General features: G+C 44.5%; 1 protein-coding gene and 1 pseudogene across 3 annotated transcripts; both read left to right on the plus strand.

The window, feature by feature from the left end:
• The first annotated feature begins 2,281 nt into the window (after positions 1 to 2,281).
• Positions 2,282 to 5,640, plus strand: LOC149465071 (uncharacterized; annotated as a pseudogene). The gene is made up of 4 exons (XR_016312248.1): positions 2,282 to 2,486; positions 2,566 to 2,778; positions 2,934 to 3,069; positions 3,340 to 5,640. The product of XR_016312248.1 is annotated as an uncharacterized LOC149465071 (transcript).
• Positions 5,641 to 7,263: 1,623 nt separating this feature from the next.
• On the plus strand, positions 7,264 to 14,591 carry LOC149465072 (gastrula zinc finger protein XlCGF66.1-like). Of its 2 annotated transcripts, none has more exons than XM_089673731.1 (4): positions 7,264 to 7,316; positions 10,110 to 10,219; positions 14,022 to 14,189; positions 14,276 to 14,591. In XM_089673731.1, exons 2-4 carry the CDS (start codon positions 10,124 to 10,126, stop codon positions 14,465 to 14,467), a joined length of 456 nt encoding a protein of 151 aa, XP_089529857.1. In that variant the 5' UTR covers positions 7,264 to 7,316; positions 10,110 to 10,123; the 3' UTR covers positions 14,468 to 14,591. The 2 variants fall into 2 exon arrangements, with proteins under 2 accessions (XP_089529857.1, XP_089529856.1); XM_089673730.1 differs by lacking the exon at positions 7,264 to 7,316 and adding an exon at positions 7,945 to 8,119.
• The last annotated feature ends 123 nt before the right edge of the window (positions 14,592 to 14,714 follow it).

Here is a 14,714-nt window from a genome sequence, read left to right on the forward strand (position 1 = left end):
GGTGATGTGAGCTGAGCCTAATTTATTCTTGTGGAATGGCATGAGGGAGACCATGGATGGAAATTGCTCTCAATTTTTTTTGTTTAGAAAGATGAACATGTGAAGAAAACCTGGTTTGCTTTAGGAATCGTCCGCAGTACCAAAACCTACCAACAGCATGTTTATATATATATGAGCAGCACTTCCAGGAAGATTTGAATTGAGGACCACTAGCCTGGAGATGAAAGTTCTGAGAAGGCTAAAAGCTTGCTTCAAGCTTTGTAAATATCTGCTCACAGATCTCCAGGGAAATGGTGGGGACCTATTGACTTCCAGAGGAAACTGCTCCCTTCCTGGTGAGACCCAAGCTTTCTTCTTTGTATCCTCAGCCAACCGAGGCTGCAGAATGCCATAGATCAGTGGTGGTCCTCCAGCTGTTGGTGAACTCCAAGTCCCGTGATGCCTCTGCCTTTGGGAGTCATGCTTGTAACTGTCAGTTTTGCAATGCCTCATGGGACTTGTAGTTCTACAACAGCTGGAGGGCCACAGTTGCCCACCCCTGTCATAGATGTATCCTTAGCCTAGAAGGAGAAAAAAGCCCTCATGGTGGAGGGTAGTGCTGGGCTTGATGTTTGAGTTGAACAGAAGTTAAACTCGAACATCAGCCGTTCGTGTGTTTGGCGAACACATGAATGGAAAGGGCATTCAGCGGGATATTCGCCCGCCGCACCTGACAATGCACTGCACGTTGCCTAAAGCAATGCAGCTGACCATTGGTGAAATATTTTCTGTCCCCCTTGGAGGGAGTGGAGGTGACCCATCTATGAGGACATACAGTCCATACACACCCAGCACAAAGTCGGGGTCACACTACCAGACGGTTCTTGGGGCTGCAGTTCTTCTGAGCTCCACAAGGTGGTGATCTCACTTCTACCCAGACAGGAAGTCTCTATGGAAGATGGGAAGTGATGTCAAGTACAGACAGGAAGTGATGTCAGGTATACGTAAGAAGACATTGCTGGAAGTAGCAGCTGAGGAGGTAATAAGATCTTATTCTCTATGTACACCCAGTAACCCCCCCGTCCCCTTCCTCCACCGTCGCGCCCGTCCTCTTCCTCCACCGTCGCGCCCGTCCTCTTCCTCCACCGTCGCGCCCGTCCTCTTCCTCCACCGTCGCGCCCGTCCTCTTCCTCCACCGTCCCGTCCGTTCTCTTCCTCCACCGTCGCGCCTGTCCTCTTCCTCCACTGTCACGTCCGTCCGCTACCTCCACCGCCGCGCCCGTCCTCTTCCTCCACCGCCGCGCCCGTCCTCTTCCTCCACCGTCCCGCCCGTCCTCTTCCTCCACCGTCATGGCCGTCCTCTTTCACCATCACGCCAGTCCTCTTCCTCCAACGTCGCGTCCGTCCGCTACCTCCACCGTCGCGCCCGTCCTCTTCCTCCACCGTCTTGTCCTCTTCCTCCACCGTCACGCCCGTCTTCTTCCACCATAACGCCCATCCTCTTCCTCCACCGTCACTCCCGTCCTTCCTCCACCGTCGCGTCCGTCCTCTTCCTCCACCGTCGCGCCCGTCCTCTTCCTCCACCGTCACGCCCGTCCTCTTCCTCCACCGTCGCGTCCCTCCTCCACCGTCGCGTCCCTCCTCCACCGTCGCGTCTCTCCTCTTCCTCCATCGTCGCGTCCGTCCTCTTCCTCCATCGTCATGTCCGTCCTCTTCCTCCATAGTCACTGTGACGTCTTTTATCTCCAGCAGATGATGATACACATATATAATATAGAGAATCGAGGATTTTTTTCATCCTAATCAAAGTACAAATAGCAAAGACAAATGGATCCAAATCTACATGATCCCCCCCCCCCCCAACCCCCGCACCTAATTACAGTTTTATAATCTGTTAGGAAAGATTTCAAGGAGGAGTGGGAGTATTTAGAAGGACACAAGGACCTCTACAAGGACGTCATGATGGACAATCAGCCGCCCCTCACATCACCGGGTAAGAGGAGACTTTATTGGAAAGGAGAGAGCAGTACGGAGGCTCCATCTAGATCCCCCATCATCTGATAAACACATAGAAACAATGGATTCAGTCAGTGTGTGTGTTTCCTACAGATGGATCCAGTCATGGGAACCCACCAGAGAGATGTCCCCGTCCTCTGTATTCCCGGGATTCCACACAGGAAGGTCACACCATCCCTCACCATCATCAGGTGAATAGATGAGGAACAATCAATGATAGTATCATTAGGATCTGTACATTATCTGCATTGTTACCATTGATGTCATTTTTATTATATATTCAGAGTGGAAACCTCGGGAATGATAATATTGATGTTAAAGAAGAGATAATAGAGGAGGATGAGGAGTATGGAGTGATGGAAAAGTTTTCAGAAGAACACAAGGATATGATGGAGCCACCTAATATCAGGAACCCACCAGAGAGATGTCCCCATCCTCTGTATTCCTGGGATTCCACACAGGAAGATCACACCATCCCTCACCATCATCAGGTAGATGAGGAACAATCACTAGTAGTTCTGATTTATACATAGCATGTTTGTTACATTGAATGTTTTATTCTATATTCAGAGTGGAAACCTCGGGGATTACAATATTATTGTTAAAGAAGAGGAGGATGAGGAGTATGGAGTGATGAAGGAACTTTCTGAAGAACTCAAAGATCTCTACAAGAACAATATGGTGGAGCCACCTAATACCAGGAATGCACCAGAGAGATGTCCCCGTCCTCTGTATTCCCGGGATTCCACACAAGAAGGTCACACTATCCCTCACCATCATCAGGTCGGTGGAGTTGAGGGTCGGGAACATAAAGTGATGGAACACTCTGACATGTGGAGACGATGTGTGGACTCTACAAGATGAGATGTTCTATGTGATCTCACATCATAAATCCTTCTATGTTACAGATGTTATTTTCTGCCATTCTGTTGGTTTAGGGTGAAGATCTGATGAACATGAAAGTTGAGGGTGAAGTAGAAGAGACGTATGTGAGGGATGATCAGCAATATACGGAGGAGGCTGGAATGAGGAGGACATTCATAGAGGAGGACACTCCTACAGAGATCAGCACAGGTGACCAGAATATATTCTTCTCTTATCTCTGCTCTGTTATCCCCCCCCCAGCCCCCATTGGTTCCTGCTCCTCTGACAAGGCGATGTAAATGAAGAAGTGATCTGGGAGGAGGAGCAAAGGCCCTTTGACTGAAGAGGGGAGGAGTCCCAGCTGGTTGGGACATCCACAGAGAACATCTGCTCCCTTCTATCTCCCTGATCCAGATGGAATCTTGATGGAAGTGAACTAACCCTCTCCTATCTATTGATGATGTTTTTCTATTTTTCCAGGACCCGCCATGGAGAAACCCTCAAAGGATCATCTTACTTTACCTCCAGGTTGTAAAATAGAAGATGAGGATATCCCAGGAGATTGTGCCGGAGAAAAGACAATGAGCTCCACTATGGATGGTGGACTTCCCAGTGTGGAGAGACCATGGGATCCCTCTGACTCTGAGCAACCTCGTACTGTGGGGGATGGGGCCGGGGTTCAGGAGGAGAAGAAATTTCCCTGTCCAGATTCTGGGGAAAGTTTTAGCTCCGAAATAACATCTATTGTAATTCAGGGATCCCACACTAGCGAGAAGCCGTATTCCTGTCCTACGTGCGGGAAATGTTTTTCGCAGAAGTACCATCTCTCCACACATTTGAGAGTACACACAGGTGAGAAACCGTATTCCTGCCCTATGTGTGGGAAATGTTTTTCGCAAAAGTACCATCTTTACACACATCAGAAGTCTCACACAGGTGAGAAGCCGTATCCATGCCCCGAGTGCGGAAAATGTTATACACACAAATCGGTGCTTGTCATACATCAGAGATCTCACAGCGGGGAGAAGCCTTTTTGCTGCTCTGAGTGCGGTAAAGGTTTTTCGAATAAATCAGACCTTGCTAAACATCAAAGATCTCACACGGGGGAGAAGCGGTATTCCTGCCCTGAGTGCGGGAAATGTTTTTCAGAGAAGTGCACTCTTTACAGACATCAGAAATCTCACACTGGCGAGAAGCCGTATGCCTGTCCAGAGTGCGGGAAATGTTATAAGCATAAAACAGACGTTGTTAAACATCAAAGATCTCACAAGGGGGAGAAGCCGTATTCCTGCCCTGAGTGTGGGAAATGTTTTGCAGAAAAGGCTAGTCTTTCCAGGCATCAGCGATCTCACACGGGCGAGAAGCCGTATGCCTGTCCAGAGTGCAGGAAAAGTTATACGCAAAAAACAGACCTTGTTAAACATCAAAGATCTCACTCGGGGGAGAATCTGTATCCCTGTCCTGAGTGCGGGAAATGTTTTTCAGAGAAGTCCAGTCTATCCAGACATCAGACGTCTCACTCAGGGGAGAAGTCATATTCCTGTCCTGAGTGTGGAAAATGTTTTTCATGGAAGTCTTGTCTTACCAGACATCAGAGAACCCACTCAACTCTCAAGGTGAATTAGTGTCCTGAGTGCGGGAAATGTCTTCTATATGGATGATATGTTGCCGTACATCAGAGATCTCACACTGGGAAGAGGGGGGGGGGTCACTGCTGGTTGGGTCCCTCTAGCACTCTAGCAGTGTAGTCTGATCTCCCCTGACCTTCAGCAGAAGCTTCCATGGAGGACATCATCGTGAGAGAGAAGGAGGGGGGGGGGGGGGGGGTCACTGCTAGTTGGGTCCCTCCTAGCAGTGTAGTCTGATCTCCCCTGACCTTCAGCAGAAGCTTCCATGGAGGACATCATGGTGAGAGAGAAGGAGGGGGGGTCACTGCTGGTTGGGTTCCTCTAGCAGTGTAGTCTGATCTCCCCTGACCTTCAGCAGAAGCTTCCATGGAGGACATCATGGTGAGAGAGAAGGAGGGGGGGCTGTCACTGCTAGTTGGGTCCCTCTAGCAGTGTAGTCTGATCTCCCCTGACCTTCAGCAGAAGCTTCCATGGAGGACATCATGGTGAGAGAGAAGGAGGGGGGTCACTGCTGGTTGGGTTCATCTAGCCGTGGAGTCTGATCTCCCCTGACCTTCAGCAGAAGCTTCCATGGGGGACATCATGGTGAGAGAGATGGAAGGGGGGGGGGGGGGGAATCACTGCTGGTTGGGTTCCCCTAGCAGTGTAGTCTGATCTCCCCTGACCTTCAGCAGAAGCTTCCATGGGGGACATCATGGTGAGGGGGGGGGGGTGTCACTACTGGTTGGGTCCCTCTAGCAGTGTAGTCTGATCTCCCCTGACCTTCAGCAGAAGCTTCCATAGAGGACATCATGATGAGAGAGAAGGGGGGGGGGTCACTGCTGGTTGGGTTCCTCTAGCAGTGTAGTCTGCTGTCCCTTGACCTTCAGTAGAGGCTTCAAAGGAGAAACCTATAGATGAAGAGCAGAGGAGATTGGACTACATGACAGGAACGACAATTTCATTGCAGTCGTGTTATCAGCTCCATTTGCTCGGAGGGTGCCATCTGCTGGTTACAAATGGTAAATATGACTTTCTATGTAATATTTAATATTTTGCTTGTGTATGCATGTGTGTATATATATATATATATATATACACACATATATATTTTAGAAGTGTTTCATTTTTTTTTAGAATAAAATAAATTATTATTATGTTGTATGTTGACTGATGACAGTGTGCCTCGGTATTTTTATTCTAAATTTTTTTTTACTTTTATTCCTTCCTCTAACACTACAAGTACGGCCCATCCTGTAGGTTTTAGTCTCCATCTTGTGTCTTAGTAGTTTGGAGTTCCCAGCTTGTTCTTGTTGGAACATCCGACTCTCCCCCTTCTCATAGACCTCAGGACGTCTGTAGTATACTCCAATGATAAGTCCATCAGTCCATAGACCCATCTATCATTCCTCCCGTAATTCCTCCTCCTCACCATCACCTTGGAACAGCCGACTCTCTGGAAATTCCGGAGCACAAAGTATAACTGTCCCCTGAGCACCCCCCATACCGTGCATCACAATGCCTGCTGGGCAGAGCTGTAGATGTTACAGCAGCTCCCATTCCAGCTTCTGGAGGTGTTCCTTTTCTACTAGCAAGCCTGTGCTGCACCATAGTGGAGGGGACCCATAGGCCATTTTTTACATAGGTGGCCATGCCTGCCCTCCACCAGACAATAGTGATGTCATGTGACCTCCCAGAATCCTCCTCACCTCTCCGATCAGGTCTGTGTTTTATTAATAGAGATGAGAGTGATGTCATGTGACCTCCCAGAATCCTCCTCACCTCTCCGGTCAGGTCTGTGTTTTATTAATAGAGATGAGAGTGATGTCATGTGACCTCCCAGAATCCTCCTCACCTCTCCGGTCAGGTCTGTGTTTTATTAATAGAGATGAGAGTGATGTCATGTGATCTCCCAGAATCCTCCTCACCTCTCCGGTCAGGTCGTGCTTTATTAATAGAGATGAGAGTGATGTCATGTGACCTCCCAGAATCCTCCTCACCTCTCCGGTCAGCAGGTAGATGATCTCCAGGGTGAGGTTTAGTATCCTCTCAGTCATGTGACTCCGGTCCTCCTCCACCTTCACGTGTGGCACCATCGATGAAGGTTTCTCTGTATACGGATGACATTGATAATACATAAACAGATCTGGATTGGGATTGGTGGAATAGTAATAGGATGAGGATATCAGGAGTATAAAATGAAGATCGTTATGTATATCAGAACCATCCAGGGTTGGATCTGTGGGGGTGTTGGAGTTATCTCCCCCCCCCCCCCCACAGATTTATTTTACAAAGTGTTTTATTAACAAATGGTATATACGTACAGAGCCAAGTAACTGAGATATCAAAGTGATGTGTAAAATACAATTCAAAATACAGCATCGGAACGCAGGAAGTCTAACAATGAGCAGGTGAAGGTCAGAAGCAGACTAGGCCATAGTATGGAAGTGACGTCCTGGAGCTCGCCAAGATCCAACATAAAAATCAGTAGCAGCTTAAATGTGAAACCAGGGACACCCCACAGATTTCATTCATACCCGCTAGGACTTGATATGAAGGGGAATGCTGATGTGAAGGGGGGATTCTCATTTAATGGTGGGACTCTGATGTCAACAGGGGGTACTGGTTCCCTGAATCTTTGTGCACCCCCAAATCAGACAGGTCACACTACCAGACGATTCTCGGGGCTGCAGTTCCTCTGAGCTCCACAAGGTGGGGATCTCACTTCTACCCAGACAGGAAGTCTCTATGGAAGGCAGGAAGTGATGTCAAGTATAAGAAGGAAGTTCCGGGTGAGAGGTGAGTCGGGAGGAAGTAGAGGAGACATTGCTGAAAGTGGCAGCAGAGGAGGTAATAAGATCTGATTTTATATTTACACCCAGTAACCCCCTGTCATGTCCGTCCTCTTCCTCCACCATCACGTCCGTCCTCTTCCTCCATAGTCATGTCCGTCTTCTTCCTCCTCCATTACGTCCGTCCTCTTCCTCCACCGTCACGTCCGTCCTCTTCCTCCACGTCACGTCCGTCCTCTTCCTCCACCGGGACGTCCGTCCTCTTCCTCCACCGGGACGTCCGTCCTCTTCCTCCACCATCACGTCCGTCCTCTTCCTCCACCATCACGTCCGTCCTCTTCCTCCATAGTCACTGTGACGCCTTTTATCTCCAGCAGATGATGATACATATATATATATATAGAACAGAAGAATAGATATTTTCCCTTTTTCTTCCTAAGACAAGCATATCCAATTTGACACCTAAGTGAATCCCCCGCACCCAGTAAAAGTGGTATGATCTATTACTATAGACTGATGAGGTGAGAAGGTCATTGATGGAGAAGAGACACATATTCAAAAAAGAAGGAATTGTTCTGGCCCCTCTGAGTCACCATGAAAGAGTCAAAATACTTTTCCAAACATTAACTTCATCTGATGACATTATTATTATTATTATTACTACGAGTTTATATAGCGCCAAAGGGTTTGCTCAGCGCTGTACAATAGGGGGGACAATACATGGCACAGTACAACAACAACAAACAACGTACGAGGGGTAAGAGGGCCCTACTCTTACGAGCTTACAATCTAGGACATCACACTGACCCTACGATGACCTCACAGCAAAGTCATTCAAGAGGTAGAAGATCCTGTTTATGGGTGAGTTCAGAAACACCCAACATAAAATACGTTCCCACTGGGACCTACAGTCAGCGTCAGATCTAGACTGTCTGATTTGGGGGTGCACAAAGATTCAGGGAAGCCGTAGCCCCTGTTGACATCAGGGATTAATCACAAAAACAATATGTGATTATATATTGTGAAATATTTTTATCACCCACATAAAAATACATCTTCCCAATAATGATGATTACCCCACCCCCCTCTATAATGACCTATCACCCCCATAAAAATACATCTGCCCTCAATAATGATGATTACCCCACCCCCCTCTATAATGACCTATCACCCCCATAAAAATACATCTGCCCCCAATAATAATGATTACCCCCCCTATAATGACCTATCACCCCCATAAAAATACATCTGCCCCCAATAATGATGATTACCCCCCCTATAATAACCTATCACCCCCATAAAAATACATCTGCCCCCAATAATGATGATTATCCCACCCCCCTCTATAATGACCTATCACCCCCATAAAAATACATCTGCCCTCAATAATGATGATTACCCCACCCCCCTCTATAATGACCTATCACCCCCATAAAAATACATCTGCCCCCAATAATAATGATTACCCCCCCTATAATGACCTATCACCCCCATAAAAATACATCTGCCCCCAATAATGATGATTACCCCCCCTATAATAACCTATCACCCCCATAAAAATACATCTGCCCCCAATAATGATGATTATCCCACCCCCCTCTATAATGACCTATCACCCTCATAAAAATACATCTGCCCCCAATAATGATGATTATCCCACCCCCCTCAATAATGACCTATCACCCCCATAAAAATACATCTGCCCCCAATAATGATGATTACCCCCCCCCCCCCCTATAATAACCTATCACTCCCATAAAAATACATCTGCCCCCAATAATGATGATTACCCCCCCCCTATAATAACCTATCACTCCCATAAAAATACATCTGCCCCCAATAATGATGATTACCCCCCTCTATAATGACCTATCACCCCCATAAAAATACATCTGCCCCCAATAATGATGATTACCCCCCTCTATAATGACCTATCACCCCCATAAAAATACATCTGCCCCCAATAATGATGATTACCCTCCCCCCTCTATAAAGACCTATCACTCCCATAAAAATACATCTGCCCCCAATAATGATGATTACCCTCCCCCCCAAATAATCTTCCCCTCATCCCTACAAAAATGCCCCCCCCAAATGATAGTTTATCTGCCCTTCTCCGCCACTATAATAATTTATCACCCCCATAAATTATATAACAGCCCCCATAATAATTTATCTGGGGGGGTACAGTGAGAGCCCCCCCTCACTGTACAATGAGGTAGGCACTAACCTGGATCTGCCCCCTGATCTTGTTGGGTGATCCAGGCATGACATCGGCCACGTTCAGGCAGTTCATGGGGTCGGGTCGTTCAGGGCGGGAAACTTCGGAATGATCGGAGCGGCGGGAGATCTCCGCACAAATCCTCCGCTTCAAACAGCTGCGCGTGTTCTGGCACAAATCCCAACCAATCAGGGATGGACCGGTCTGCCAATCAGCGAAGGCAGAGGGAGTTAGATCCCCAGAGAGGGGGGCGTGCCCGGGAGCGATTGACACGTGTCTGTCAGCTGCAGGTTTGGCGCCAGAATCGGCTGTAAATATTCCGGATTGTATAGATTCTATCCGCCTGGAGACGGATAGAGGAGCGGTGTCTCGGTTCCTAACACCACTGTGAAAGGGTCGTTCGACCCCCAAAGAGGTCGTGACCCACAGGTTGAGAACCGCTGTCTTAGAGGGTATGAATGAAAACTGGGGGGGGGGGAGACCACTCCAACACCCCCACAGATCCAACCCTGGATGCTTCTGAATTACATAACGATGTTCATTTTATACTCCTGATATCCTCATCCTATTACTATTCCACCAATCGAAATCCAGATCTGTTTATGTATTATCAATGTAATCTGTATACAGAGAAACCTTCATCGATGGTGTCATACATGAGGATGGAGGAGGACCGGAGTCACATGACTGAGAGGATACTAAACCTCACCCTGGAGATCATCTACCTGCTGACCGGAGAGGTGAGGAGGATTCTGGGTGGTCACATGACATCACTCTCATTTCTATTAATAAAACACAGACCTGACCGGAGAGGTGAGGAGGATTCTGGGAGGTCACATGACATCACTCTGGTCTAGTCTGGCCAATAGACCATGTTCTTCTTGTAGACGATGTCAGATGATTGATATCTATTTCTCAAAAACAAAGCACACCAAATAAAAACCCAGAAAAGTAGTTTACCTCCACCCTTGAAGGTTAAAGATAATAATAAAAAACTTTTCTTAAAAAAGTCCAAAATCTCAAAACACACCCCACTTTTATAAACAAATATTCAATAAACAAATGTTCAATAAAGTCTCTTTTATTCTTCTTTTCCACGAAAAAATCCTTTTTCTCAACACCCGTACATTCTGATGCCCATATACCTCAAAAAGAAAAAACTTAACATAGTGTTATACCTTTTTAGAAATCAAAACACACGTGCCCTTAACAGTGCACCATGCACTACTTGTGAAAACACTCAAGCAGACGAGGGAAAAAAAAAAAATATATATATATATATATATATATATATATTAACTCTCTATGTGAATATCAGCCTATATTATTAATATAGGTATCCGTGTCACCAAATCTATGACCAGTGTGACAAATACAAATCACATCCACTATGTGAGTCTGTGACACTTATGACACTGCAACTTCGTGACACCACACTTGCAATAAGTGATTAAACACACATCCCCAACCAAAACCGTGATCTCCAACTCCTTGTGTAAGATGGATAATTACCCTCTATAACCACAGACAGGGCTAGATATAGATCTCCTTAGCTGTAGAAATCCATCCAATATTAGGTCCAATAAAGTATTATATCTTCCATTCTCCTCATAAGAAAATCCAAGTTACATATGGTAGATTCAAATAAATGACAGACTTTATTCAACAACTTGACTATTTTTAAATACGGAAACAGAATTTGTTTTAAAACCTTTTTTGAGGAAACAGATAGGAATGGTTTTATTCCTACTACCAGCTGTCATCACCCCCAATGGATTCGTGGAATCCCTATTGGACAATTCATAAGAATAATGAGGAATTGTTCAAGATTAGAGGACTATATTTCCCAATCTGAAGTGATAAAACAAAGATTTGTGATGAAAGGGTATAATCCAATGGAATTGGAAAAAACAAGATTCAAAATTAGCAAAAACTACATAGGGGAAATGAAGACGAAGGCTAAAAATAAGACCAAAGAGGATAAAAATATAGCTGAGTATGCGTTTATTTCGAAATTCAATTGTCAGTATAAGGAGGTAGAAGGTATTTTTAAAAGATATTGGCCCATTCTGAAAAAAGATTATGTATTAGGAAATGTGCTACCAACTCAACCCCAGTTTATTTATTGGAAAAGTGACAACCTGAGAAGTATGCTAGTGAAGGGGGTTATTTCACCCCCTAAAAAAACAAGGATGTTTGATTTACAGGGGTTTTACCCTTGCAAAAAATGTAGGATTTGTAGGGTAACTGGTATTAAGGATAAGAAAATTACAAGTTGGAAATCCGTATATACAGGGGAAGATTTTGATATAAAAAAATTTATTACATGTGACACTAAGTATGTTACATATGTGTTAGAATGCCCTTGCCCATTACAATATGTAGGTAGAACCAAAAGAAACCTAGCTATCAGATTAAAGGAACATGTGGCCAATATAATGAAAGGCAAAAAGGACCATAGTGTTTCACGACATTTCAAAGAATATCATAACTCTGACCCTAGGGGTATTAAGTTTTGTGGTATAGACATGGTGGATGCTCATTGGAGGGGTAGCAATAGGGTAAAAAGTATTTCACAGAATGAGACCTATTGGATTTATAAACTGAATACTTTGAGACCTTATGGTTTAAATATAGAATTAGATTTGAACTGTTTCATTTCAGATTTTTAATCAGATTTTACTGGAAATATTATAGATAAGTTCTAATCTAATGTTATTTACCTTATAGGAGAATTATATTAATCCTATTTCTATTAAGGGAAGTGTATATGGAATTATGAAATTTATATTTGGACAGATGGAGGTAATGTAATATGATTTTAAAATGTGAGAGAATAATCGCTTGGAGTAATGAATTGATGTATATTTGTAACTGTTTTTATGAATTTTATTTATTAATTTTAGTGATAAGATTTTATGTAATGTATCTTAAGTCAATGTGATGGTGATAAAAAAAAGAGAAATAAATGATAGGTGTTTGACTATAGTAATAGGGAACGTGATTGATAATAAAGAGCAGAGGGGTCAGATATATTTAGATATGTATATGTTTGTGATAGGAAGATAATATATTTATATATCAATATGCTATGAACGAGATTGGGGGTTTTGTAATTTTAAGGGTTTTTTAATAATATTAGAGGTATTTTAGATTATGACCAGTAGAGGGAGTAGTGGGATCTTTTCTGTTATACTATATAGGGATATTGATATGTATTTATAGATGGAGAGAGGTATATACTATTTAGATGCAGAGAAGTATATACTATATAGATACTAGTGACTATATAGATATAAGAGATTGAGTAGATGTATTATTATGTATATGTTATGTATGATATTTTTGGTGTATTGTCACTTGATGATATGGGATATTGTATGCGATACTCTATTCAGTGGAGGAGTACTTGTATGTACTCTAGGGATAGGGCACACATGGAGGTGGATAATCTGTGATGAACTGTTCCCTATGTTTTATTTGATTCGGTGAGAGTGGGATGGCATGCAGATTAGTATGGGCGGCTGTTTTCCAGCTTCCAAGATGGCGATTTGTGGCGCTAGTCATGGAGGAAGGGTAGTATATAAGTGGCCGATGCGCAGACGTCTGTATCCTTTGAAAAAGTCACCGGAAGTGACGAAACGCGTCAGTACACGTGACGTCAGACGCATTAACATTGACAGGAAGTGCGATCGCGGCCATCTTGGAAGTGGGAACATGTGGCCAGTGTTCCCTAGCTTGTCTGCTTGTACACCTTGATGAGGAGAAGTTGTGTTCCCTAGCTTGTCTGCTTGTACACCTTGATGAGGAGAAGCTGTTTTACTCTTACTGCAATGTAAGTTGTTGAATAAAGTCTGTTATTTATTTGAATCTACCATATGTAACTTGGATTTTCTTATGAGGAGAATGGAAGATATAATACTTTATTGGACCTAATATTGGATGGATTTCTACAGCTAAGGAGATCTATATCTAGCCCTGTCTGTGGTTATAGAGGGTAATTATCCATCTTACACAAGGAGTTGGAGATCACGGTTTTGGTTGGGGATGTGTGTTTAATCACTTATTGCAAGTGTGGTGTCACGAAGTTGCAGTGTCATAAGTGTCACAGACTCACATAGTGGATGTGATTTGTATTTGTCACACTGGTCATAGATTTGGTGACACGGATACCTATATTAATAATATAGGCTGATATTCACATAGAGAGTTAATATATATATATATATATATATATATTTTTTTTTTTTACCTTTTTTTTTTTTTTTCCCTCGTCTGCTTGAGTGTTTTCACAAGTAGTGCATGGTGCACTGTTAAGGGCACGTGTGTTTTGATTTCTAAAAAGGTATAACACTATGTTAAGTTTTTTCTTTTTGAGGTATATGGGCATCAGAATGTACGGGTGTTGAGAAAAAGGATTTTTTCGTGGAAAAGAAGAATAAAAGAGACTTTATTGAACATTTGTTTATTGAATATTTGTTTATAAAAGTGGGGTGTGTTTTTAGATGATTGATATCGGTTTGTCTTTCTCCTGATCTGTAGGATTATGTTGCAGTGAAGAAGTCTAGTGGGGAGCCAATCTCAGGAGAATGGAGCAGGACCCAGACCCCCACCATGGTGCCTCCCCCTCGTTCTCTGATACCTGAGAGGAACAAAGAGCAGAAGATCCTGGAACTGACCACCATGATGGTCCATCTGCTGACAGGAGAGGTGAGCGGTGCCGGGAATTCTGGGACATTCTCAAGTAACAGACAAGGGATGTGTCTGGATGGTGACTGTATCATTGTGTGTGTCAGGTTCCTATAAGGTGTCAGGGTGTCACTGTCTATTTCTCCATGGAGGAGTGGGAGTATTTAGAAGGACACAAGGACCTCTACAAGGACGTCATGATGGACAATCAGCCGCCCCTCACATCACCGGGTAAGAGGAGACTTTATTGGAAAGGAGAGAGCAGTACGGAGGCTCCACCTAGATCCCCCATCATCTGATAAACACATAGAAACAATGGATTCAGTCAGTGTGTGTGTTTCCTACAGATGGATCCAGTCATGGGAACCCACCAGAGAGATGTCCCCGTCCTCTGTATTCCCGGGATTCCACACAGGAAGGTCACACCATCCCTCACCATCATCAGGTAGGTGGATTCAGTCATGGGAACCCACCAGACAGATGTCCCCTTCCTCTGTATTCCCGGGATTCCACACAGGACGGTCACACCATCCCTCACCATCAGGT

Source organism: Staurois parvus, unplaced genomic scaffold, assembly GCF_062004578.1.
Source record: "Staurois parvus isolate SC_StPar_1 unplaced genomic scaffold, SC_StPar_1.0 ptg000144l, whole genome shotgun sequence".
Lineage (NCBI taxonomy): Eukaryota > Metazoa > Chordata > Amphibia > Anura > Ranidae > Staurois > Staurois parvus.

Coding starts and splice junctions, on each gene's coding strand:
- LOC149465072 (XM_089673730.1), top strand. Junction 10,220..14,021: donor TCTACCTGCTGACCGGAGAG/GTGAGGAGGATT, acceptor CCTGATCTGTAG/GATTATGTTGCAGTGAAGAA. Junction 14,190..14,275: donor TCCATCTGCTGACAGGAGAG/GTGAGCGGTGCC, acceptor TGTGTGTGTCAG/GTTCCTATAAGGTGTCAGGG.